The sequence below is a fragment of the Bombina bombina genome, chromosome 6, assembly GCF_027579735.1.
Source record: "Bombina bombina isolate aBomBom1 chromosome 6, aBomBom1.pri, whole genome shotgun sequence".
Lineage (NCBI taxonomy): Eukaryota > Metazoa > Chordata > Amphibia > Anura > Bombinatoridae > Bombina > Bombina bombina.
Genome location: NC_069504.1, coordinates 1,053,255,344 through 1,053,282,775, shown reverse-complemented (window position 1 = coordinate 1,053,282,775; position 27,432 = coordinate 1,053,255,344). Strand labels below are relative to the sequence as shown.

The 27,432-nt window shown below is 42.2% G+C and overlaps 1 protein-coding gene across 1 annotated transcript in view; it reads left to right on the top strand.

Moving 5' to 3' along the window:
- Positions 1 to 26,693, top strand: part of CACNA2D4 (calcium voltage-gated channel auxiliary subunit alpha2delta 4) — a 1,345,448-nt gene extending 1,318,755 nt beyond the window's left edge. The window contains exons 38-40 of the mRNA XM_053718853.1: positions 16,113 to 16,230; positions 17,496 to 17,573; positions 25,925 to 26,693. Of these exons, the coding sequence (XP_053574828.1) occupies positions 16,113 to 16,230; positions 17,496 to 17,573; positions 25,925 to 26,011 (283 nt within the window). The 3' untranslated portion in view covers positions 26,012 to 26,693. The remainder of the gene's footprint in view (positions 1 to 16,112; positions 16,231 to 17,495; positions 17,574 to 25,924) is intronic.
- The last annotated feature ends 739 nt before the right edge of the window (positions 26,694 to 27,432 follow it).

Sequence of the window (27,432 nt, the reverse complement as noted above, 5' to 3'; positions counted from 1 at the left end):
AGCTTTTTGTCAGGCTTTAGCTAGGATCAAGCCTGTGTTTAAAACTGTTGCTCCACCATGGAGTTTGAACTTAGTTCTTAATGTTTTACAGGGGGTTCCATTTGAACCCCTTCATTCCATTGATATCAAGTTGTTATCTTGGAAAGTTCTGTTTTTAATGGCGATTTCCTCGGCTCGAAGAGTCTCTGAGTTATCTGCCTTACATTGTGATTCTCCTTATCTGATTTTTCATTCAGACAAGGTAGTTCTGCGTACTAAACCTGGGTTCCTACCTAAGGTGGTCACTAACAGGAATATCAATCAAGAGATTGTGGTTACATCTTTGTGTCCTAATCCTTCTTCGAAAAAGGAACGTCTGCTACACAATCTAGATGTAGTCCGTGCCCTGAAATTTTATCTACAGGCAACTAAGGATTTTCGACAAACGTCTTCCCTGTTTGTCGTTTATTCTGGTCAGAGGAGAGGTCAAAAAGCTTTGGCTACCTCTCTCTCCTTTTGGCTTCGTAGCATAATACGGTTAGCCTATGAGACTGCTGGACAGCAGCCTCCTGAAAGAATTACAGCACATTCTACTAGAGCTGTGGCTTTCACTTGGGCCTTTAAGAATGAGGCTTCTGTTGAACAGATTTGCAAGGCTGCAACTTGGTCTTCTCTTCATACTTTTTCCAAATTTTACAAATTTGACACTTTTGCTTCTTCGGAGGCTGTTTTTGGGAGAAAGGTTCTTCAGGCAGTGGTTCCTTCCGTATAAAGAGCCTGCCTGTCCCTCCCGTCATCCGTGTACTTTAGCTTTGGTATTGGTATCCCATAAGTAATGGATGATCCGTGGACTGGATACACTTAACAAGAGAAAACATAATTTATGCTTACCTGATAAATTTATTTCTCTTGTAGTGTATCCAGTCCACGGCCCGCCCTGTCACTTTAAGGCAGGTAATTTTTCCATTAAACTACAGTCACCACTGTACCCTATGGTTTTCCTTTCTCTGCATGTTTTCGGTCGAATGACTGGTAATGGCAGTTAGGGGAGGAGCTATATAGCAGCTCTGCTGGGTGAATCCTCTTGCACTTCCTGTTGGGGAGGAGTTAATATCCCATAAGTAATGGATGATCCGTGGACTGGATACACTACAAGAGAAATAAATTTATCAGGTAAGCATAAATTATGTTTTTTTAAGGAGGTAAAAGAGCTGTTTAACTTATAGCAATGCCCTACAAAAGGCCCTTTTAAGGACTATTGGTAGTTTAGTATTAGATTAGGGGGTGTTTTTATTTTGGGGGGCTTTTTTATTTTCATACGGATTAGGTTTAATTTTTTTTATTTTTGATCATTTGGTTTATTATTTTAAGTAATGTTAGCTTTTTTATTTTAATTGTAACTTAGTATTTTTTAATTTAGGTAATTGGGGTTAATTTAGGGGGTGCTAGGTTAGGGGGCTTAGTAATTTAATTCGTTATTTGCGTTGTCGGGGTTTGGCGGATTAGGGGTTAATAGATTTATAAGGGTTATTGTGTTGTGTGGGTTTGGCAGATTAGGGGTTAATAGTTTTATTAGGTTTATTTCATTGTGGGTTAATGGAGGATTAGGGGTTAATATTTTTATTAGGTTTATTGTTATGTGGGTTTGGTGGATTAGGGGTTAATAGATTTATAAGGTTTGTTGCAATGTGGGTTAATGGCGGATTATGGGTTAATAGTTTTAATAGGTACTTTGCGTTGCGGGGGGTTGGCGGATTAGGGGTTAATACTTTTTTTAGATAGATTACAATGTGGGTGAATGGTGGATTAAGGGTTAATACACTTATTAGGTAGTTTGCGATGTTGGGGTTGGCGGATTTAGGGGTTAATATATTTATTAGTTCTGATATGGGGGTGATGGCGTATATAGGAGTTTTGACATCTCTGGTTTATTTTTGGGAGGTGTGTTAGACTTTTACGAGAGATTTAACTTTTTTTTTTTTTTTTAGGCGCCGGCAGTTTCTAACATGCTGTAAGTCACTGGAGACTCCAAAAATTTGTATTTACGCACATTTCTGGACATTCGGCTTACTGCACTTTATGAACTGCTGGTGCCATATATGTGATTCCCTGATGTGCGAGGGGAAATTACGGGCAACGCGGGTTTTAGCAGTTACGCTGAAGTCTGCACCGCATATGTAATCTCGCCATAAACGTCTCCTTTGTCATTTTGTCCTTGTGCAGAAACAAACAGTCTTCATATGAATGGTGTACTCGTGTCTAAAGATAGATAGCTTGTACTAAGAAGTGGAGAGAAACAGTGAAATCCATCAGCAAAAACAAAGGCATCTTTTGCCAAGATAATAATGGCATGAAGATCGCCTGGTGTTTTATTGTGGTATTATAAGCTGAGAAGGCATAGATAGCACACTTAAAGGCATATGGACGTTAAAATTAAAGGTAAATGAATCTCAAAAAATTCTTTCAGAAATGTTCCAATCTACTTCTGTTATCAAATTTACTTGATATACTTTGTTAACCCTTTGAGTGCTAAACCATTTCCCACCTGGGTGCTAAGCCGGATTTGAGCTTTTTTAAAAAAAAAATGTTTTTAAATATATTAATTTCCATCTAAAGGGGAGGAGAGTCCACGGCTTCATTCATTACTATTGGGAATTAAGAACCTGGCCACCAGGAGGAGGAAAAGACACCCCAGCCAAAGGCTTAAATACCTCCCCCACTTCCCTCATCCCCCAGTCATTCTTTGCCTTTCATCACAGGAGGATGGCAGAGAAGTGCCAGAGTTTCGGAGTAGTCTCTTATTGAGGTTAGTACTCTTCGCATTGGGACTGGAGTTTTAAGTAGTCCTGTGAGCCTCTCATTGAGTGCCTGGGCAAAAGTTAGAGTCCGGAGATGCAGGGAGAGTCTTTCTGTGAAACCATCCCGACTCATATTAACAGCTCCACAAGCAATCAGCATTGACAAGTTTCGCTGCCTGCTTTCTACACTCAAGTCCATATCAAGAGCGAGGCTACTAACCTGTCACACTTGAAGGGCCGTGTTCCTGTTCCTCTGCGTAGTTATGTGCGAGATGAGGCTCAGGCAATGTGTGGAACTTCAGGTTACTGGCGGGCATCTTCCACAGCCATTTTGTGGCGTGTTTTCCCTGGTGCAGGGGCGGTCCTGCAATGCACACCATGTGACTGGGTGTGGCTATCTCTCCTTCTCTGTAGTTTCTGTAGTTCGGGTCCTAGGAGTTGGTGAGTGCCCTAGCCATTGGCGGTATAAGGGTGCCCTTTTGTAAATTAAGTTAGTCTATCAACAGCACATGCTATGGAGGACTCTGTTAAAGAGGGAGAGCCCTCTAACGTGTCAAAGTCTCATTCCTGTGTTTATTGTGAGGAGGTTCTGGTAGATCAGCCTGCTCAACTATGTTCCACATGCCTTGATAAAGTCACAACATCTAAATGTAAACAGATGTCTAGTACTACTGAGCCGTCCACCTCTGAGGGTTCTTCGTCCTGTGAGGTGCGTTCCTTGCATTCATCTCCGATTGCACATGCAGCGCCCGGGGTCTAACCGTTACTCCTTCTGGAGAGATTCGTTGGCTGTAAGACTTTGCGGACCAACTGGAATCAGCGGTTTCTAAAGTGATCCATGCCTTACCACTTTCTGCTAAGTGCAAGCGTAGGGTGTATAATGGCGGCCCGGCCCAGGGTTTATCTTCACCGATGGTAGATCCAGAGGCTCTATACGATGATGTGTGACACGGGAGAGCGGCGTTCCTGGCAGCAACTGCGGACCTGGCGAGGTAACCGGAAGTGATGCCGGTTTCAGTGTAGTCTATCCATAGAGAGCCAACTGAGTGCCGTAGCAGTGGCGAAACCTAGCCACTATGGAGATGCAAGACGAGGAAGAAGTGCAGGCACTACTGGAGGTTCCATAAAACCATAATACTTTATTTGAACAGCATTAAAAAACGTGAACAGCTACAAGCGCTGTGTAAAGAGCATAAAAAAGGTACAAACCGGTATGTGGCAAGGCAGGGGAGGAAAGACACAAGACTTGTGTCTTTCCTCCCCTGCCTTGCCACATACCGGTTTGTACCTTTTTTATGCTCTTTACACAGCGCTTGTAGCTGTTCACGTTTTTTAATGCTGTTCAAATAAAGTATTATGGTTTTATGGAACCTCCAGTAGTGCCTGCACTTCTTCCTCGTCTATACGATGATGCCCACTCCGACTCTTTGGAGGAGACCCCTTCTGGGTCGGAGTCCGTGTCATCTAAACCTCGGCTGCGGAGGAGCCTAGTTATAAGTTTAGGATGGAAAATTTGCTTTTTCTGCTGCGGCAGGTGCTTGCTACTCTGGAGGTTCCGGAACCTAAGATCCTGGAGGAACCTGCAATTCCTAAACTTGACAAGGTATACGAGGACAGGGTAGTTCCTCAGACTTTCCCGGTTCCCGTTAAGATGGCAAATATTGTTAAGAATGAATGGGAACGATTGGGCTCGTCCTTTTCCCCTTCTTCTTCTTTTAAAAAAACTGTTCCCCATTCTGGACTCTCAGCTTGAGCTGTGGGGGACCATTCCCAAGGTTGATGGGGCTATCTCTATGCTCGCGAAGTGGACAACTATTTCCCCTCGAGGATAGTTCGTCGTTTAAAGAGCCCATGGATAAAAAGCTGGAAAACATGTTGAGAAAGATGTTTCAGCACACAGGGTTTGTTTTTCAGCCAGCAGCGGCCGTTGCGGTGGTCACTGAAGCTGCAACATATTGGTGTGAATCCCTGTGTGAAATGGTTGAAGGGGAGACATCCATCGACGAGATACAGGAAAAGATTAAGGCGCTGAAGGTCGCCAATTCTTTAATCTGTGATGCCAATATACAAATTATTCACCTGAATGCTAAGGTGTCAGGTTTTTCTGTTTTAGCGCGCAGGGCTCTGTGGCTAAAATCTTGGTCTGCGGACATGACCTCCAAGTCGAGGCTGTTGTCTCTGCCTTTTGAAGGAAAGATCCTGTTCGGTCCAGGATTGGATTCGATCATATCCACGGTTACAGGGAGGCAAGGGAGCTTTCCTAACGCAGGATAAGAAGGCTAAGCCCAAGGGATCTACTTTTCGTCCCTTTCGTGAGGACAAGGCCCAGCGCCAGCAGCCCGCCGTGAAAACGGATCAGTCCAAGGGATCTTGGAAGCCGGCTCAATCTTGGAACAAGTCTAAGCAGAACAAGAAGCCTGCCAAGACTAAATCAGCATGAAGAGGCGGCCCCCTGACTGGTCTATGGATCACGTAGGGGGCAGATTATCTCAATTCTCAGATGCATGTTTGCAGGATGTTCAGGACCCTTGGGTTCTAGAAGTTGTCTCCCAGGGTTACAGGATAGGGTTCAGATCCCATCCGCCCGAGGGCAGATTGCTCTTGTCAAACCTGTCTTCAAGACCAGAGAAAAGAGAGGCCTTTCTAGAGTGTGTGAGAGATCTCGCCTCTCTCTGGGTTATCGTACCAGTACCCCTAGAAGAATGGGGTCTAGGGTACTATTCCAACCTTTTTGTGGTTCCAAAGAAGGAGGGCACGTTCTGCCCAATGCTGGACCTAAAGTGTTTAAACAAGTTTCTGAGTGTCCCATCGTTCAAAATGGAAACAATCAGATCTATTCTGCCTCTAGTTCAAGAGGGACAGTTCACGACGACTATAGACTTAAAGGATGCTTACCTTCATGTGCCAATTCACAGGGACCACTTCAAGTTCCCAAGATTTGCGTTTCTGGACCAACACTTCCAGTTTGTGGCCCTTCCTTTTGGTCTGGCGACAGCCCTGAGGGTCTTCATGAGGGTTCTGGGGGTGCTGCTTGCAGTGGTCAGATCCAGGAGCATTGCAGTGGCACCTTACCTGGATGACATCCTAATTCAGGCGCCGTCGCTCTTTTGCTTCAATCTCACGGTTGGAATATCAACTCAGGAAAGAGATCCCTGGTTCCCAGCAACAGGGTGGAGTTCCTGGGCATGATAATAGACTCTATGTCCATGAAGATATTTCTCACAGACCAGCGGCACAGAAAACTTGCGTCCTCCTGTCTTACCCTTCAGTCCTCCACAAGCCCGTCGGTGGCTCAATGTATGGAGGTGATAGGTCATATGGTGTCAAGCATAGATGTCATCCCATTCACCAGGTTCCATCTCAGACCTCTTCAATTGTGCATGTTGAGACAGTGGAAGGGCGATCATTCAGATCTATCACAGCTGATATCCATTGATGCTCGGACTCAGAACTCCCTCTCTTGGTGTATCCGTCCGGAGCAACTGTCCATGGTGACATCCTTCTTGAGACCGTCCTGGGAGATTGTGACCACGGATGCTAATCTGACAGGATGGGGTGCTGTTTGGGGTGCCAGGATGGCACAAGGAAAGTGGTCCAGGGAGGGTCTTTCCTTCCGATCAACATCCTAGAACTACGAGGGATTTTCAATGCTCTGAAGGCTTGGCCTTCTCTGGAGTTGGTCAGTTTCATCAGATTCCAGACCGACAACATTACCTCGGTGGCTTACATCAACCATCAGGGGGGTACAAGGAGCTTCCTTGCAATGAGGAAGGTGTCTCCGATTCTGGAGTGGGCGGAGTCCCACAACTGCTCGCTCTCAGCGATCGACATTCCAGGTGTGGACAACTGGTAAGCAGACTTTCTCAGCAGAGAATCCTACCATCTGGGGGAATGGTCTCTTCACTCCGAGGTGTTTGCAGAGATTTGTCACAAATGGGGAACGCCGGAGATAGATCTCATGGCATCCAGACTCAATTGCAAGCTACCTCGATACGGGTCGAGGTCCAGGGATCCCCAGGCAGAGCTGATAGATACCTTAGTGGTTCCTTGGGAAATCAGCCTAGCTTACATTTTTCCACCGCTTCCACTTCTACCTCGAGTAGTGGCACGCATCAAACAGGAGCAGGCCTCAGCCATTCTGATTGCTCCTTCGTGGCCGCGGAGGACGTGGTTTGCTGATCTGGTGGGGATGTTATCATCTCCGCCATGGAAGTTACCCTGTCGCAGGGATCTGCTGTCACAGGGCCCCTTTCAACATCGAAATCTAGATTCTCTGAGGCTGACTGCGTGGAGATTTAACGCCTAGTCTTAGCCAAGAGAGGCTTTTCTGAAAGTGTGATTGATACTCAATTCAGGCAAGGAAGCCAGTGACTCGTCGCATCTACGATAAAGTGTGGAGGATTTACTTGTCCTGGTGTGAGAAGCATGGATATCCTTGGCATAAGGTGAAGGTATCCAGGATTCTGGCCTTTCTCCAAGATGGTTTGGAGAAGGGTCTTGCCGCTAGTTCCTTAAAGGGACAGATTTCGGCATTATCAGTTTTGTTGCATAGGAGACTCGCTGAGCTCCCTGACATCCAATCTTTTGTTCAGGCTCTGTCTAGAATCAGGCCTGTCTAGTCGGCTCCGCCTTGGAGCTTTAACTTAGTCCTTAAGGTTTTGCAAAGGGTTCCGTTTGAACCTATGGATTCCACTGACATTAAGATTCTGTCCTGGAAGGTTATCTTCCTGTTGGCTATTGCATCGGCATGCAGAGTATCTGAACTAGCTGCCATGCAATGTGATCCTCCTTATCTGGTTTTTCATGCAGATAAGGCTGTACTTCGCACTGGGTTGGGGTTTCTCCCCAAGGTGGTGTCTAACCGTAACATCAATCAGGAAATAGTTATTCCTTCTTTGTGTCCTAACCCTTCTTCTTCAAAGGAGAGGTTACTTCATAACCTGGATTTGGTTCGTGCCTTGAAGTTCTATCTTCAGGCTACAAAGAATTTCAGAAAGTCTACATCTCTTTTTGTGGTGTATTCTGGGAAGCGCAAGGGGCAAAGGGCCTCTGTTTCTTCTTTGTCTTTTTGGTTGAGGAGTTTGATTCGTTTGCCTTATGAGACAGCGGGTCATAAGCCTCCTCAGAGAATCACAACTCATTCAACTAGAGCTGTGGCTTTGCCTTGGGCCTTCAAGAATGAGGCCTCTATGGAGCAAATTTGTAAGGCGGCTACCTTGTCCTCCTTACACACTTTTACAAAGTTTTACAAATTTGACGTTTTTGCTTCTATGGAAGCTGTTTTTGGGAGAAAGGTTTTGCAGGCTGTGGTGCCCTCAGATTAGGGCCGGCCTTTTACCCTCTCAGTTTCATTCAGTGTCCTCTAGAGCTTGGGTATATGTTCCCAATAGTAACGAATAAAGCCGTGGTACTCCTTCCCTTTAGATGGAAAACATAAATTATGCTTAGCTGATAATTTCATTTCCATCGAGAGGAGGAGAGTCCACGTATCTCTGTGGACTCTCCTCCCCTCGATGGATATGAAATTATCAGGTAAGCATCATTTATGTTTTTTTACTTTTTCATTTTTTTTCCAGATCCTCAAGACTTATACCATTAGAAAGGTTAGGCGATTACTTTTCCAACGGTGGGTCTTGGGGGTCTGTAGATGCCTGAGATACAGGCTTCTAAGCAGCATGCCCCCATTTCCCTATATTGTTCATTGTAAATTTTAAATAAAGTTGCGAGGTGAAGTCATCACGTCATTGCGCGTTATGTCACCGCGCAAAACATGAAGCCCCGGTGATGCCTTTGCAACGTCGTTGGCACTCAAAGGTTTAACGTGCATACCTAGATAGGCTCAGGTGGGTGCATGTGTCAGGAGCACTATATTGCAGCAATTTTATAATATTGCTCTTAATAATGTTATACACTTTTGATCATTAGATGGCAGCGTTTTTGGCACATGTGTATGCTCTGAAGTCTACCTAGGTATGTTCTTAAACAAAGGATAACAGGAGAACAAAGTCAAATTCATAATAGAAGTACAAAGCTGTATGCTCCTTCTGAATCATGAAAGGACATTTTCTTTCAAGTCCCTTTAATTTTTCATGAGTCAGCTAGAGGGTACAATTTTTAAAAACTTTCCAATTTACTTCTATTATCAAATTGACCTCATTCATTTTTGTATCCTTTGTTGAAGCTCCTTTCCAAGAGAGCATACTAAGGTATTGTCATGAGTGTGCACGTCTTGAATACTATATGGTAGCAGTGTTTTGTAGAAAGATTATATTTCTATAATGATCAATACATGTGCACGCTGCTGAGCGTACCCAGATATGCTCTCAGGCAACAGAACTAAGTTACAACAAAGGAAGAAGTCAATTTGATCATAGTGAATTGGAAATATTGTTCATTTTATCATAGAACAAGGAGAGGGAAATCAACACAAACAAGGTTTTACTTTCTCTTTTAAATTCATTTAATTGTTAACCCCTTAATGACCGCAGCACTTTTCCATTTTCTGTCCGTTTGGGACCAAGGCTATTTTTACATTGTTGCGGTGTTTGTGTTTAGCTGTAATTTCCCTCTTACTCATTTACTGTACCCACACATATTATATACCGTTTTTCTCGCCATTAAATTGACTTTCAAAAGATACCATAATTTTCATCATATTTTATAATTTACTATAAAAAACATTATAAAATATGAGGAAAAAATGGAAAAAAACACACTTTTTCTAACTTTGACCCCCAAAATCTGTTACACATCTACAACCACCAAAAAACACCCATGCTAAATAGTTTCTAAATTTTGTCCTGAGTTTAGAAATACCCAATGTTTACATGTTCTTTGCTTTTTTTTGCAAGTTATAGGGCCATAAATACAAGTATCACTTTGCTATTTCCAAACCACTTTTTTTCAAAATTAGCGCTAGTTACATTGGAACACTAATATCTTTCAGGAATCCCTGAATATTCATTGACATGTATATATATTTTTTTTAGAAGACATCCCAAAGTATTGATCTAGGCCCATTTTGGTATATTTCATGCCACCATTTCACCGCCAAATGCGATCAAATAAAAAAAATTGTTCACTTTTTCACAAATATTTTCACAAACTTTAGGTTTCTCACTGAAATTATTTACAAACAACTTATGCAATTATAGCATAAATGGTTGTAAATGCTTCTCTGGGATCCCCTTTGTTCAGAAATAGCAGACATATATGGCTTTGGCTTTGCTTTTTGGTAATTAGAAGGCTGCTAAATGCCCCTGCGCAAAATACGTGTATCATGCCCAGCAGTGAAGGGGTTAATTAGGGAGCATGTAGGGAGCTTCTAGGGTTAATTTTAGCTTTAGTGTAGTGTAGTAGACAACCCCAAGTATTGATCTAGGCCCATTTTGGTATATTTCATGCCACCATTTCACCGCCAAATGCGATCAAATTAAAAAAAACGTTAATTTTTTCACAATTTTAGGTTTCTCACTGAAATTATTTACAAACAGCTTGTGCAATTATGGCACAAATGGTTGTAAATGCTTCTCTGGGATGCCCTTTGTTCAGAAATAGCAGACATATATGACTTTGGCGTTGCTTTTTGGTAATTAGAAAGTCGCTAAATGCTGCTGCGCATCACACGTGTATTATGGCTAGCAGTGAAGGGGTTAATTAGGTAGTGTGTAGGGAGCTTGCAGGGTTAATTTTAGCTTTAGTGTAGAGTTCAGCCTCCCACCTGACACATCCCACCCCCTGATCCCTCCCAAACAGCTCCCTTCCCTCCCCCACCCCACTATTGTCCCCGCCATCTTAAGTACTGGCAGAAAGTCTGCCAGTACTAAAATAAAAGATTTTTTTTTTTTTTTTTTTAAAGAAAAAAAAAAAAAAGCATATTTACATATGCTGTGTTTAGGATCCCCCCTTAGCCCCCAACCTCCCTGATCCCCCCCAAAACAGCTCTCTAAGCCTCCCCCTCTGCCTTATTGGGGGCCATCTTGGGTACTGGCAGCTGTCTGCCAGTACCCAGTTTGCACAATTAAATGTTTATTTTTTTTTAATTTTTTTTTTTTTTTCTGTAGTGTAGCTTCCCCCCCCCCCCCCCCCACGGACCAACCCCCACCACCTAAATAACGCCTAAGGGTTTTTTTTTTAAATTATTGGTCCCACTTTTATTTTGGGACACATTTTTTTTGTAGTGCAGCAGTCCCCACCCGGTCCCTGCCCCGGCGCGCGCCCGCGCGCGCCCCCTCATGCACGTGCGTGCGCCCGCGCGCCCGGACTTCCACGCCCACGATCCCGCCCCCCTCCACATGACCAGGGCCATCGATGGCCGCCACCCACCTCCCACACCGGCTCCCACCCACCAACGATACCGGCCATCGATGTCCGGTGCAGAGAGGGCCACAGAGTGGCTCTCTCTGCATCGGATGGCCATCTAAGGTTATTGCAGGATGCCTCCATATCGAGGCATCACTGCAATAACCGGAAAGCAGCTGGAAGCGAGCAGGATCGCTTCCAGCTGCTTTCCACACTGAGGACGTGCAGGGTACGTCCTCAGGCGTTAACTGCCTTTTTTCTGAGGACGTACCCTGCACGTCCTCGGTCATTAAGGGGTTAAACAACTTTCTAATTTACTTCTATTATCAAATTTTCTTTCTTCTCTCGGTATCTTGTTGAAAAGCAGGGACATGAGCTCAGGAGTGTGCACGTGACTAGAGCACTATATGGCAGCAGTTTTGCTAGAATGTTATCCATCTGCAAGAGCACTATACGGCAACACTATTTCCTGTCATGTAGTGCTCCAGCCCTCTACCTAGGGATCTCTTCAACAAAGAATACCCTAGGAACAAAGCAAATTTGATAATAGAAATAAATTGGAAACTTTTTCAAATTGTTTGTTCTGTCTGAATCTTGGGTTTCATATTCCTTTAATTATATTGTGTCCTTTATTTAAAAAGCAGCAGTGGTCATTGGTTACACACATATGCCGATGGTTACTGGCTCACCAGATGTGTTCAGCTAGCTCCCGTAGAGCATTGCTGCAGAAGTTAAACACATAGTCATATGCAAACAATAGTGCAGTAATAACATAAGTACATTTGTTTTGTCATTTCTATGTCCTTTTAAATACATAGTCAAACGTGTGCTCCTGTGCGACACCACATGAGGAGACAGCGGGTGATGAAAGTGAGAAACAGGCATACGTGTGTATGCATCAGGCAGTGTTTGACTACTTGTTTAACACTTAAAAGGTAAAACGTGGTTAAAGGTAGGAATTTGCATTAAATAAAGCATTTTATCTTTACAATAAAAGTCACTAACAATTTTGTCAGTGCCTATAAAATAATATTTTAATAAAAATGACTTACATTTGTGGTTTTGTTACTTTTCCCATTAATTATACTTTAAAGAAATAGCAAACTCTTGGCTAGATTACGAGTTCTGCGTTAAAGTAAAAAAGCAGTGTTAAGAGGTCCTAACGCTGCTTTTTTACGGCCGCTGGTATTACAAGTCTTGAAGGTTTAGGGTCACCGCACACTTCTTTGGCCTTACCGCAAAACGACTTACGTAAACTTCGTAAAGTCTTTTTTCTATGGGACTTCCATAGCGCTGATATTACGAGTCTGTCCTGGGAGGCCAAAAAGTGAGCGGTACACCCTACCCTGTCAAGAGTCCTAATGCATTTAAAAGTCAGTAGTTAAGAGTTTTATGGTACAACGCCGTAGCATAAAACTCATAACTAAAGTGCTAAAAAGTACACTAACACCCATAAACTACCTATTAACCCCTAAACCGAGGCCCTCCCGCATCGCAAACACTATAACAACATTTTTAACCCCTAATCTGCCGCTCCGGACACGCCGCCACCTACATTATATTTATGAACCCCTAATCTGCTGCCCCCAACATTGCAGACACCTACATACTATTTATTAACCCTTAATCTGCTGCCCCCAATGTCGCTGCAACCTACCTACACTTATTAACCCCTAATCTGCCACCCCCAATGTCGCTGCCACTATAATAAACATATTAACCAATAAACCGCCGCACTCCCGCCTTGCAAACATTAGTTAAATATTATTAACCCCTAATCTGCCGTCCCTAACATCGCCGCCACCTACCTACATTTATTAACCCCTAATCTGCCGTCCCCAACGTCGCCGCCACTATACTAAGTGTATTAACCCCTAAATCAAAGTCTAACCCTAACCTAACACTAACCCCCTGAAGATCGACTTGCCAGGCGAAGTGGTCCTCCAGACGAGCAGAAGTCTTCATCCAGACGGCATCTTCTATCTTCATCCATCCGGCGCGGAGTGGGTCCATCTTCAAGACATACGACGCAGAGCATCCTCTTCATCCGACGACTAAAGATGAATGAAGGTACCTTTTAAGTGACGTCATCCAAGATGGCGTCCCTTAGATTCCGATTGGCTTATAGAATTCTATCAGCCAATCAGAATTAAGGTAGAATCAGCCAATAGGATTGAACTTGCATTCTATTGGCTGTTCCAATCAGTAGTTTTAAATAGGAATAATTTAGTTAATGATAGTAATTTTATTTAGACTTATATTAAATTATATTTAAGTTAGGGGGTGTTAGGGTTAGACTTAGATTTATGGGTTAATACATTTAGTATAGTGGCGGCGACGTTGGGGTGGGCAGATTAGGGGTTAATAAATGTAGGCAGGTGGCGGCGATATTAGGGACGGCAGATTAGGGGTTAATAATATTTCATTAATGTTTGCGAGGCGGGAGTGCGGCGGTTTAGGGGTTAATATGTTTATTAAAGTGGAGGCGATGTTGGGGGCGGGAGATTAGGGGTTAATAAGTATAATGTAGGTGGCGGCGGTGTCCGGAGCGGCAAATTAGGGGTTAATAAGTATAATGTAGGTGTCGGCAATGTGGGGGGCGGCAGATTAGGGGTTAATAAGTGTAAGATTAGGGGTGTTTAGACTCGGGGTTCATGTTAGGGTGTTAGGTGTAAACATAAATTTTATTTCCCCATAGGAATCAATGGGACTGCGTTACTGAGTTTTACGCTGCTTTATTGCAGGTGTTAGACTTTTTCTCAGCCAGCTCTCCTGTAACGAGCACGTTCAACCAGCTCACCTGTGACTTAAGCAGCACTGGTATTGGAGTGCGGTAAGGAGCAGAATTTTGCTCAACGCTCACTTCTTGTCTTTTAACGCCGGGTTTCTGAAAACTCGTAATACCAGCACTGCAGGTAAGTGATCGGTGAGGGAAAACTGCTCGTTAGCACCGCACAGCCTCTAACACAAAACTCGTAATCTAGGCCTCAGTGTTTTGTTGCACCTGTTTTTGTTTTTTTAAACAATAAAAAACAAAACAACTTGTGGAGTTGTATCGGACACCAATAGAGCTGTAGTTTATCAGCCACTAAACATTTACTCGCTCATGAGTTATGCAGAAATAGGTTTTTATTGTTAGATTCAGTATAGATTGAAACAGCTTTAAACTAACATTTTTTTATGCATAATATATTTAAGGTGCTTAATCCTTGCTCTATTGGTATATAACCTTTTTCAGTCTAAATCAGCTGTTTATTAAACCTGGTTTTTAAGCTGTTCTCACCCAAGTTAATCCTGAAAATCTGGCCTGTTAGGGAGGCCTTACGATAGGTCTAAATGTATCTTTAAACTGAATTGTGTGCTTAGGTTTCCCTCTTGTGGTTAGCAAAGGAATAAATATTGAATATTGTTGGATACTTTGCTGTATTTGTAAAATAGATTAAAGCAGGGATGGGCAGACGTTTGTAAGGCAAGGGCTACCTCTAATTTTATTCCAAGTGACGTAGTCACCTAACTAAAAAAAACACCAGTCTTGATAATAATAATTGCAATGATGTATATTTATTCAAAAACACAAAGAATAGTCCAGCACACACTGTATTTTTGCCACAAATAGGTCCTGCTGGCTGAAAATTGTATTTTTGCTACAAAAAGGACCTCCTGGCTGAAAATTTTATTTTGCCACAAATAGGACCTGCTGGCTGAAAATAGTATTTTTGATACAAATAATACAGCTTTAAAAATCAGCCGCACTCTTTAACAAATACAGCTGCGCTCTGTCTTTACTTACTGCGAGAGCTCTCTCTTTATGTTATGCTGGGACCGTAAAGTAACCTTATCTGTGTACCACGCCTGCGTATGATTAGTAGTCTCACAATCAAGAAGGCTCGAGACTCATTCTACAAGGTAATATTATTGGCTGGACGCCATGTCAGGTTGATTAGGGGGCAGGTCCTGTAACCAAAGTTGGGGCAAGCCTCGATTGGAGGATGCCATATTCGTCATTGCTGACGTATTAAGTGACGAGCGTCAGAAGGGGGAATCGCTGGAGCGGCTTTCAAGATTAAAAGGTAAGTATTTTAACAAAACGAGTGAAATGTAAAGTTTGATGAATGAAAGTGCCCCTGTTTTTAATAGGATTTTTAATAAAACGGGCACTGATTCATCAAACTTGACATTCACTTTAAATTAGTGTCAAATGTTAAACCATAGGCATTTTTTTAATTTCAATAGTAGTTTCATAACCTTTCATTTTAAATTACAGTACTAGAGATAACATAGGCCTCCATTCTAGTGTATCCAAATTTCCCCAACTCAGGTTCATTTTTTTCACAGCCACCTTTTGTATTTATAATAATGATCAATGATGTAACAACAAAATCTAGTTAAAGACACCAAAAAAATGAAAACCGGTGAGAATGGGTACGTTTTTCAAGGTTTTTCACTGAGCAAAAGATACATAGATGTTTAAGTATTGTTGATGATGTTAATGTCGTCATTTAGTTAATCAGTAATATCTATTAATGACATTTGCTCAGTTAATAATTTGAAAATCATATTCATTAATAGCATAATTACCATTTTTTAACAGTCAATACACATTCAGTCATAAACGCATACCTCCCTGATCTTGCTGGATTGTGATTGGTTGGGAGGTTTGCTCGCTGTGCCTTCTGCAACCTCACCCACCAGGGTAAATGTTCCATTTTCCTGGGACTGCAGTGGCTCTTCTAACAAAACAATTGGCTCCGCCCATGAGTTTCACCCTGCTCCTCCTGTCAAGGCTCTTGTCTAATTCACAATCACATTTCTACCATAGTATAATATTTTGATGCTTAACCAATAAAACAGTAATAACTGTGGAAGGGCATTTATGTCAACTTGTATTATATGGTATTTGTAACAAGATAGATAGATAGATAGATAGATAGATAGAAATGCAGTTAAGAGACATTGGAAAACCATGTGTATTAATGTTTTATCACATGGGATTTGTACACCTCACTTACCTATCGTTCTTCTCCCTTCCCACAGGATGTTCGTGCTACAGCAGGTCCCTAACAGTAACCTTCTCCTCTTGATCAGCGACTCGGCCTGTGACTGCAGCATCTTCCCCCCTGTCTCATTACAAGCCAAAGAAGTCAAATATATCCTTTTCCATCTGTGCAAATATCTAACCTATAGACAGACGAAGTAGAAAACATTATTCTCTAACAGTTTGCTTATACACTCACTGCCCATGCTGTTCCTTCTTCACACGCTGGTTTCTCCTAATGGTTTCATGGAATATTGATCCACATGTTACAGTATATTTCTATCTGCAGTTTTTTGTATAGTTACTATACGTCGCTTCCGATTAGTCTGTTGCCCTATATCATCCCCATGAAACATCTATTTTTTATATTACTACTTCCAAATAACTGGTATTTCTGCTCTAAATAACTGTTCCCTGTAGCTCTTCCTGTTGTTTGATATAACAGCTCCCTATAACTAATTTATTACTCAATATATTTGCTCCCTAAACCTCCTGTTTCTCAATATAATTGTTTCTATATAACTAACTGATTCCAGCACTCCCTATAACTTTACCCGATTACCTTTATTGTTGCTCTATAAAACATTTCTCTGTACGTAACTGCTCTGTATTACTCTTCATAATGGGTAATGTAATCTATACCTGGAAAATAGTCCAATTATTCTATATAACTACTCACTATAACTCTTGTTGCATATGATCTCTGCTATTTACACTTCATATTACTTCATACATTTGCTAGTATAGCATTGTATAGCCTGATTATTATTATTAATATTATCATTTATTGGTATAGCGTCGCCAAAATTCAGTAATGCCCTGTATTACATACTGCTTTAAAGAGACAGTCTACTCCAGAATTTTCATTGTTTAAAAAGATAGATAATCCCTTTTTTACCCATTCGCCAGTTTTTCATAATTAACACTGTTATAGTAATACATTTTTTACCTCTGTGATTACCTTGTATCTAAGCCTCTGCAGACTGCCCCCGTATTTCAGTTATTTTGACAGACATGCATTTAAGCCAATCAGTGCTGCACAATGTTATCTATATGGTCCACATGAACTAGCGCTGTCTAGCTGAAAAAAATGTAAAATGCACTAAGACAAGAGACTGCATTCAAGGTCTTAGAAATTAGCATATGATCCTACCTAGGTTTAGAGGTTTAGCTTTCAACAAATAATACCTAATGAACAAAGCAAATTTGATTATAAAAGTAAATTGGAAAGTTGTTTAAAATCGCATGCCCTAACTGAATCATGAAAGTTTAATTTTGGCTAGACTGTCCCTTTAACATGTAATAATTCTGTACATAGTCCCCTTTTACCACATAGTTCTAATCCTGAAGCTGCCTTTCTCTTTAACTCCTGTGCACATAACGCTTCTGTGAAGTGTGATCGCATGCGATCCCAGAAATTGAGACGCCGGCCTCACTCCTGTCATGCCTTCCACCCAGAGGTCAGTGGGTCAGGTGTTGTTTCTTGAAATTTGCATATAATGGTTAGAATAGAGACTTATCATAATTTGGAGGAATAAGAGAAATATATGACTCATCAATAAAAGCGAAACAGTATTAACATACTTATCCCAGAGAAACGCCGTAGAAGGATAAACGTGTAAACAGTTAGCCATTAAATATATCTTTCTAATGAGAGCGGGGAAGATACGTGTTGTTGCTATTCTTTCAGTGAGGGTGAGATAGATTGTTTCCAGTACTTTGGGATAAGTGATTAAGCGCTGTTTATAAAAATTTGGAACAGCCCAGAACATAATTTGTAAGCAATGCAAGGATGTTTGTTAAATAAGAAATTGAGGGGATCTTACGGGAGCTGAAACATGGTTGTTGGAGTTTTTAACACTATAAATGTGATATTGGATTTTATTCTCTGCTCATTAATGGTATGTGTAACATTTTCTCTAATATTCCCTAAAGAAACAAATTCCATAATTTTGGGGTAAGTAGTTCCTTTTCCATTTAAATTAGGTAACCAGAAATCATTTATTTTCTTCATAAATGGAAAGAGTCCACAGCTCCATTTATTACTTTTGGGAATTCAGAACCTGGCCACCAGGAGGAGGCAAAGACACCCCAGCCAAAGGCTTAAATACTCCTCCCACTTCCCTCATCCCCCAGTCATTCTTTGCCTTTCGTCCCAGGAGGTTGGCAGAGAAGTGATAGTCTCTTATGGAGGGTAGTACTCTTCGGCATGGGACTGGAGTTTTAAGTAGTCTTGTCAGCCTCTCAGTGAGAGCATGGGTGAAAGTTAGAGTCTGGAGATGCAGGGAGAGTCTTTCTGCGAAACCATCCCGACTCATATTAACAGCTCCACAACCAATCAGCGTTGATGAGTTTCGCTGCCTGCTTTTTAATCTCAAGTCCATGGCAGAGGCGACGCTACTATCTGTCACACTTGAATTGGCGTGTTCCTGTTCCACGGCGTAGATTTCCGGTAAGATCATTTCATTTTACTTTCATCATGGATGTATTGTAATTTCAACTGTTTATCTGAGAGGGGCTACAACCTTTCGGGGATAACTTTAACATAGGGTCTCAGTGAGGCTCCTTTTTTGTATCTAGGAATCAAGGGTTAATATCTCCTGAGGGGGATTATTGAACAGGGGGGTTTATAATCATGTTTTTCTGTGATTCTGTCTGCTACTGTGTAGTGTTGCTTCGGCTCATGGCTATTTTGGAACATAACGGCCTATGTCTAGTGACGCGGCCTTTTTGGTCGGGCGCGCTTTTGACTGGACTGCACGGTTTACCTTGTGACTCCATTTCCGTTTTCCTGACCACGTGGCGACAGAGAAATCCTGGTCCACTGGTGTCTGGTTCTCTGGAGGTGGCAGTGTCCCAGTTATGGAGGATTCTTGGAGACGGATGTCTCTGATTCAGACTCTACTTCTTTCGAAGAATATGAATTGGCCCGGGTGATACATGCCCATCTGTTATGTTCCGAATGCCATTTTAGAGTGCTCTGTTCATCAGGATCGGGGAATCGGGTGCCCACTGAGACATCCGTCTCTGGGGATTCTATTTCTCATGAGACGAGCTCCCTACCATCAACTCTTACTACGCATGCAGGTAACCCAAACGCTACTTATCCTTTCTAGGGAGTGTGGCCTGTTCCCATCGGAGGTTACAACACGGTTCCGCATGGCCATCTCTTTGGCGCTGGTGCATCTGCACCTCCAGGGAGTGTGCTTACGATATTGTCCCTGTTTCCTTAACCGGGGCTCGTCAGGCGTGGGATCTCCTGGTCCAGTTCAGCCTTCTGGGGGAGCGACTGCCCCTGAGGCCTGATGGGGTCAACCTTGGGGGCCGGTGGAGGTATGTTGCGCCTTTCGTTATAGACTGGCGCACGTTCGTGTCCTACTAAGGCACATTTTTGGCGTTGCTGGAGGATCCCACTCTTAATGGGTCTGGGGATTCTTAGTCTTACTCTTCGACTGGCTTGCAAACATAGACATAAGGGGATGAAGTAATCTTCCGGTGAGGATGATTTTTATTTGGTTTAAAGCTCATGTTGTTGTGGTGTGATGTTTCCTTCGGGAACTTTCCTCTCTGAAATTGATCCTCTTGATTTTGTGGTCGCACTGTATACAAAAGTCTCTCTGACTGTTCTTATCCCTCCATCATCGGGGTAGACTCTATGTGGCTTGACAGTGCTGCGGCCCTTGCTTTCAGGCTGGTTTGAGGCCTAGTTCAGACACGTGGCACCTTTTTATGTCCGGTTGGTCCGGTGAAGGCGCCTAGTGATCACAATGTGATTTGTGTGGTTGTCTTGTTTTATTTGACAAGCTTCAACTAGCATCCGGAGAGGACTCAAGGGTCCGTGGTTGCTTAGGGGCATGGGGGATTGGTTCACTCCTCATTCACCTTTCAATCTAGTGGGCCGGGACTCCGTTGAGATCCGCGGCTACATGCTCAGTCGTTTCCAATTTTTTCGGGAACTAGAGGGTTCCTTCCTGTTGTAGCTTAGAGGTTTGGAGGATTTAGGTCCTCATACCACCGTTCTTATGGTTTTGCTTTTCATGGTCTCTTTGGAAGTGTCCTTTTAGGAGGTTCTCTTCCTTTGGGTCGAGACTTTCTGGACTTTGTCTGGTTTTTCTGGCGGGTTTGGCCACTTAATTAGGAAATGAGGCTCTGTCTTCCTTCGGGAGTTAGTCGTCTCCATACCAGGGGCGATAGGAGGTGTTGTCTCTTTTTCCAAGCTTTTTGCTTAGGGGATGTTTTTCTACCTGGGTTCGGGATGCTTTACATTCTTCTATCTTGGGTGTGGTCCTCTGGAACGTTAATCTGAAAGGATTATGGAGACTAGCCTTTCTTTCTACTCTCTTTTGGGTGACACTATTCTCGTTTTCATTTCCATTAGTGCTGCCCTTGGGGCCTTTGGGCTCTAGAGAAATTGTGTGACTTTGTCATGGCCTAGTACCTTGCTGGGGGGTGTTGACCTCCGGCTAAGGGTGTTCTCTTCCCTTTGGGCTGGGAATTACGAGCGAGTCCTGTACCCGTTCTCCGGGTTTCCCGGTTCTCATCCCCTGTGAGGTCTGATTACTTCAGATGGGGTATCTTGTGTTCCCTGAGGATGTCATTCATTCTAGGACGAATCTGGGTCCCAGGTCCGGAGTTCCTGTCTTGGATCCTTCTTGGATGTCTGGAGACTTATGATCCGGTGGACTGATTCGGGACAACCCAGTTTTTTTCAGGGACCCTATGTTGCGAAATAGGGGCTAGCTCATTGGGCTTGCAAGCAGGTAGGCCAGAGTTCACATCCACTTTCGGGTACTGGTTATAAACTTTAAAGGGACACTCAGGTTTTATAAAATTTTCATGATTCAGATACAGCATGTAATTTTAAACAACTTTCCAATTTACTTCCATTAAAAAAAATGTGCACGGTCTTTTATAGTTACACTTTTTTTGAGTCACCAGCTCCTACTGAGCATGTGCAAGAACTCAGACTATACGTATATGCATTTGTGATTGGCTGATTGCTATCACATGGTACAGGGGGAGTGGAAATATACATAACTTTAAAATGTGTTAGAAAAGAATCTACTACTCATTTGAAATTCAGAGTAAATGCTATTGTATTGTCTTGTTATCTTGCATTTGTTGATTATGCAAATCTGCTGTGTTTACTGGTCCTTTAAGGCCTGACTTGTCCTTCGGACAGAGTGTGCTCCTCTATGGGGAGTTTTTTTCTCTGTTGGGTCAACAGTGGTGTCTGGATGATTTTTCATTCGGTCCATGTTTTGATCATACTAGGGCTTCATGTCTTGTGGACATGTACACTGTTCTTATCTGTGCCCTTCCCTTTGGAGGAGATAGTTTATCTTCCTTATGAGTTGGGATTTCCTCTCTCTGGAGGGTCTTTGTCCTGCTCTGTGTGTAGGAGGTTGGATCAAGTGACTTATTTCTGTAAGGGGCAGCATCTGCTGCTCTGTGGGCTCTGTTCAACCTGTTGTAAATTGATCTCTCTACGTAGAGACTGTCTAAGAGAGTTGTAACAGGTCTTCCTACGGATCTATTGCACTTTTCTCTGTTCCAGGTCTTAGTGGGTCTCTCTTCTACATAGGAGTGCCTATTTTGGAGGAGCGGATTGGGTTGGCACCCGAGCTCTGTTGGGGTGGATGAGTTCCCCTTTTTCTTTCCATTTCTCGGGCGATTGTGGTTGGGGTCTTTCTGTCCCCCTGTCTATCAGACATGTCGCTTGGGCATGTCGCTTGGGTTGGTCTGGTGTTGGAGCAGGATCTGAGATCTGTTGCTCTGCTATTTCGTCCTCTGAGCATTCGAGGTACAGTAAGCCTTTTTGAGGTTTTTCTCCACATTTAAGATTTGTGGGAAGGACTGGCGGCTCTTAGATAGCCTGCAACGTTATCTGCTGGTTAGTGGATACTTAGCAATCTGAAGGATCCTATCTTCAGCTGCTTTCTACTTGCCCTGCAAGTATTTAAGTTTCAGAGTCATTTTTAGATGACTGCAGCGTGCAGTGTTTTTGCTTCAGGTGTTGTTAGTCAGACCTATCTGAGCTTGCTGCACGAGGTTCGTTCTGAATATTTCGGTATTCTGAGATACCTTTTTGCGACTTGGGGACCTTCGTCTTCAGTTGCTCCTAGAGTGCTCTTGCACTGTGTTAGAGGAAGATCCTCTCTCTGTTTCAGACTCCCGGCCTTATCCCATGGTTTCTGTATATATGGGGTCTGAGCGTTGCCTCCCCTTTTTTCTATGAGACTGGTTGGGTCTCTGTTAGCCTGACCTGGTTTCTCAGGTTTTTGCTCTGTGTTTTTATTTAGGACTCGTTGTGCCCTTTTTAGGGTTTTTTTGGAAGTTCCTTATTCTAGCTGGAAGCTAGTTCAGCATACTAATGCACTGTGGCTACTCTGCACTGTAGCAATTCTGGGTTGCAAGTTCGATCCCCGGCGAGGTCTACTCAGCCTTTCCTCCTTTCGAGGTTGATAAAATGAGCAGCGCCTTGAGTCCCTTAAGGGGGATTAGCCGTGCTTTACAAGTACAATCATATTTTCTCTGTGCCTTTTCTTCTTTGTGGAAGAATACTGTAGTTTGTTCCCTTTCTTTAGTAAGGGGTGTGTTGTTTGGAGACCGACTACTGGGGACAGTGCTCTTGGAGGTTGTTGACTCAGTCGAGTCTAGTTCCTGCGGTCTCCAGCAAGGCTGTGGACTATCTGCAGGTCAGTGTCATTGGACTTTTTCTTTTTTTTCTCAAAGTTGTTCTCGGCTTTGGACGAAGCAGGATTTTGTTGGGTAGGGGTTTTCAGGCCTGTTGCCTTCAGAATGGGCTGCCTCTTGTATCCTCCCGTTTTTGCATTCAGTGTCCTCTATAGCTTGGGTATTGTTTTCCCAAAATTAATGAATGCAGCTGTGGACTCTTTCCATTTATGAAGAAAAACTTAAATTATGCTTACCTGATAATTTTCTTTTTTTCAGATGGAAAGAGTCCACAGCTCCCCGCCCATATTTTTTCTGCCTGTTATTTTTGTACTTCTGGCACCTTTTCACCCTGATGTTTCTTCTACTGTTCCTTGTTCCTCGGCAGAATGACTGGGGGATGTCTTTGCCTCCTCTGGTGGCCAGGTTCTGAATTGCCAAAAGTAATGAATGCAGCTGTGGACTCTTTCCATCTAAAGAAAATTATCAGGTAAGCATAATTTAAGTTTTTTAAGAAAACATTTTGGGAAAATAGAGGTTACAAAGTCATCATGCCATAGAATGACCCCTCAAACAATCCTGCCCAAGCTAATCCCCACTGACCTAGTGGACTTAGGTCAAAATACACCCCTTCTTCAATCAAAATGTTTATTTTTTTTTATTTGCTATGTTGTTGTAGATACATTAGTCCTCTAAAGATCTGCCTGTAACTAGGAATGCATTAACACACCAGGCCATAATACACTAGAGACTTCTCTTATGAAATGTCTGAGGAAAATTGGATTATGACAGTTCTGTGTATGACCAAATTACATTGGGAAGCCCTCTTTTTATTTTCTGTAAAATCCTGTAATCTACTTTATCTCAGCAACATGTCAGTGTAACAACATGAGTGCTTTAACATTCCGCAGTATATGGATAATTGCTACAGAACATTAATAAAGGAGGTAACAGCCATTCTCCAGTGAGTGCAACCTGTGAAGTCAGGATTACTCTATACTTTTCTAGTTCCCCAGTCTTCTTGCTCAAGGTACATTCTATTAACACGATCTGGCTGCTTGTCTGCCTAAAGAATAAATGATTTTATGACAAGGTGAATGTATGTATTTATATAAACAGAAAGCTGTTACAATTAGAAATTTTGAGCTAAGGTTAGGTTCCTGCTCTTTCAGTATTTATTGGTTGTGCAGTCTTCACTCATTTGTTTGGTCTTTATTTAAAGCCCTATAAAGGCTTTGTCCAGTTCAAATCTCTGAAATCTCTATAAGACTTGAATCTAATTGTATAGGTTCTACAGCATTATTGGTTTGAACCTATACATTCCCTATATGGCCAAAAGTATATGGACACTCCTTATAATTATTGAGTGCAGGTGTTTTAGCCACACCCATTGCAAACATGTAAATCCAGAACATAGCCATTAAATCTCCATAGACAAAAGTATGGGTCATACTGAAGAGCTCAGTAACTTTAGACATGCCACCTTCAGAGTTTGCAGATTTTGCCACAAGTCAGTTCATGAAATTTCTGCACTATTAGATCTGCCAAGTCAACTGTAGGTGCTATTATTGTCAAGTGAAAGCATCTAGGAGCAACAATAGCCCATCTACAAAGTGTTTTACCATGGACACTCACAGGGTGGGACCACCAAGTGCGAAATCACATAGCGTGTAAAAATCACCTATCATATGTTACATCACTCACATCAGCGTTCCAAACTGGAACTGGCCCAGCAGCTATACACAAGCCTCACATCAACATGTGCAATGCCAAGCTGGGGTGGTGTAAAGCACACCAACATTGAACACTGGAGCACTGGAAATCTGTTCTCCGGAGAAATAAATCACTCTTTACTATCTGGCAGTCTGATGGAAGAATCTGGGTGTGGTGGATACCAGGAGAATGCTACCAAGCGGAATGCATACTGCCTACTGTAAAGTCTGGGGTTATTTTTCAGGGTTTGGGCTAGAACCCTTTGTTCCAGTGAAAGGTCATCTTAATGATACAGGATACAAAGGCATTTTAGACAATTGAGTTCTTGCAACTTCGTAGCAACAATTTTGAAAGGACTTTTCCTGTTCCAGCGTGACTGTGCCCCTGCGCACAAACAGAGGTCCATGAAGACATGGTTGACGAGTTTGGTGTGGAGAAACTATAGAGGCCTGCACAGATCCTTGACCTCAGCCCCATTGAATACTTTTGGGGTGAGTTGAAATGACAATTCTTAAACAGACCTTCTTGTCCTACATCTGTGATTGACCTCACAATTGCTTGCTGAATGGGCACAAATTCTCACATACACGCTCCAAAATTTTGTGCAAAGCCTTCCCAGAAGAGTGGCAGCTGTAAAGGGGGCCAATTCCATAATAATGGTCAGGTGTCCTCATACTTTTGGCCGTATAGCGTACATTTTCTTTGGCATAGTAAACATTCAAAACTAAACACAAAGAAAATCAAAGTTAAGAACTTTTACTTGCAAACAAAAATTCAGAATAATCATAAGGATCACATTGTTCAGATGTCTCTCTTCTACATAGGTCTGATGTAGTAAGTACTATAAAGAATTCATAGAAGTCACTAACAACGTCAGCTCAATCTGAATTTTAAATGTAGGTGGGGCTATCCTCATAGCTTAGGAGTAAATCCTCTTCTTTTAAGTTGAACTGCGAGGTTGGTATATTAAAGCTCAAGCTGAACTATTATGCGAGGCAGCAACATGGTTTTCCATGTATACATTCCCACATAATTTTCAGTTCACAGTGCTTATTCACTGAAAGCATCATTTGATAGAAAACCCTTACGGTATGCCCTTCCTCAAACTTAGACACATTTGCCCTACTCATACTTTTGTGAAATCCTGATTTAGTACAGAACCACAAAACAAAGTTTATATTAATGTAAAAGCAAGGTGTTCATTTTCAGACAACCCTCTTTTTATGTAGTTCATAGACGAGATTACATTAAACTGGTGTTTTGAAGAAAGCAGAGGCTACCTGAAAGCAGATGACTTCTAAGAAAATCTACCTACTCCAGGTGGAAGTGGAACTACTTACTCAAAACCAGCGAGAATAAGCCGTTGTTTCAAATGTTAAGAAATGTATTGCAAGTATGAATCTTTCCCTCTTTCTTTCATTAGGAAAATGCACAAGACTGTGGTGGTGTGTCTGGACTCTCTGCTTCAATTACACTACTTCTTGGAGCTCTTGCCATTTCTCTGCGGTGACAAACTACATAGCCATGAATTGGAAAAGAGGCTCATCAGCTGAACACCATCATTCTCTGGAACCACAATCAAGGGTCAGAGACTTTTTATCTATGCAATGTGCACAGCTGTCCGCATGTCTCAGAGAGGTCAACTTTGTACATGCTGGTAATTCCTCTAGTGCCTCATTGCTTTGCACCTTATTGCAAGGTCCTCTGGCACTTTAGGGGTTAATGTAGCTAAGCTTAAACCACCTGTCCTTTTCTGTGTCACTGCCTGAACAGATGATAGAGGATCTGCTGAATTGAGAAAAGACTCAGATACCAGTCTAAACCACAATGTACAATTTTCCTGTCTATATTTATGAAAGAGTCCTAATGATTTGTATTCATTCAGAAAGGGAGATTAACAGGTAACACCTACAATTCTCAGATTGAATAAATACAAGTTTCTGTCCTGTATACAGCTCTATAGAGCACTTATAGCCTTTTTACAAGTCATTTTATGTCTCAGTATACAGTGATCTCTTCAAGTCAGTTTCTTTCAGTGGGAAACATTTGTCTCTTGGGTAGTCTTGGTTTCGATCAGTGCCTCTCTATTGGGCAAACTATGTTTCTCCTTAGGCAGTATGTCATGTTTATATATTTATATATCAAATGGATTAAAATTCCGGAGGCTAAAATAAAAGATTTTTTTGTCTGAAGCTCATTATTGAGGTTTTTTGTTTGCCATTACTGTATGTTTATTAGTATTGTTTATCCTACAGATCATTATGGGAGCCAATCAAAATGTGCAGTTAATTTTCCTCTCCATATAGGGTGAGCTGCTGTGTGTGTCCCTGTACAGATCACAACAACTACAGGTACAGACAATAAGTATTGCAAAATGAAAAAGCCAAAGAGATTGCAGAGAAATTATATTGGCTCACACAGTACGTTAACTAGCTCCCAGTAGTGCATTGCTGCTTTTTCAACAAATAATACTAAGAGAAGGAAGCCAATTAGATAATGGAAGTAATTTGGAAAGTTGTTTAAAATTGCATGCTATATCTGAGACATGAAAGGAAAATTGTGGACGTTATGTCCCTTTGATAATCATGGTACACATGAGACTCCCACCTCCCACTTTTCTGCATTCCCACAATCCTCTCTGCAGTTGCCAGCTTTATAGTCACTGTATTGCTGCTATGTGTAAGCACTACACACACGCCACCCAAATCCTTACCACATACTGCCCAGGGCCAATCCTATATTTAACTTTGTCCACCTATGGCAAAACCATGATGACCTAGAACCCATTTCTGAATTTAAAGTTGGAAGGTAATACTTACATAAAGCAGTTTTTACTATGTTGATTAGAGGATTGTTAAACATTGCAGAACATTATACAAGATTGCAAGGACAAGACTGCAGTTGGGAGAGAAGAATGCAAGAGTACTAACC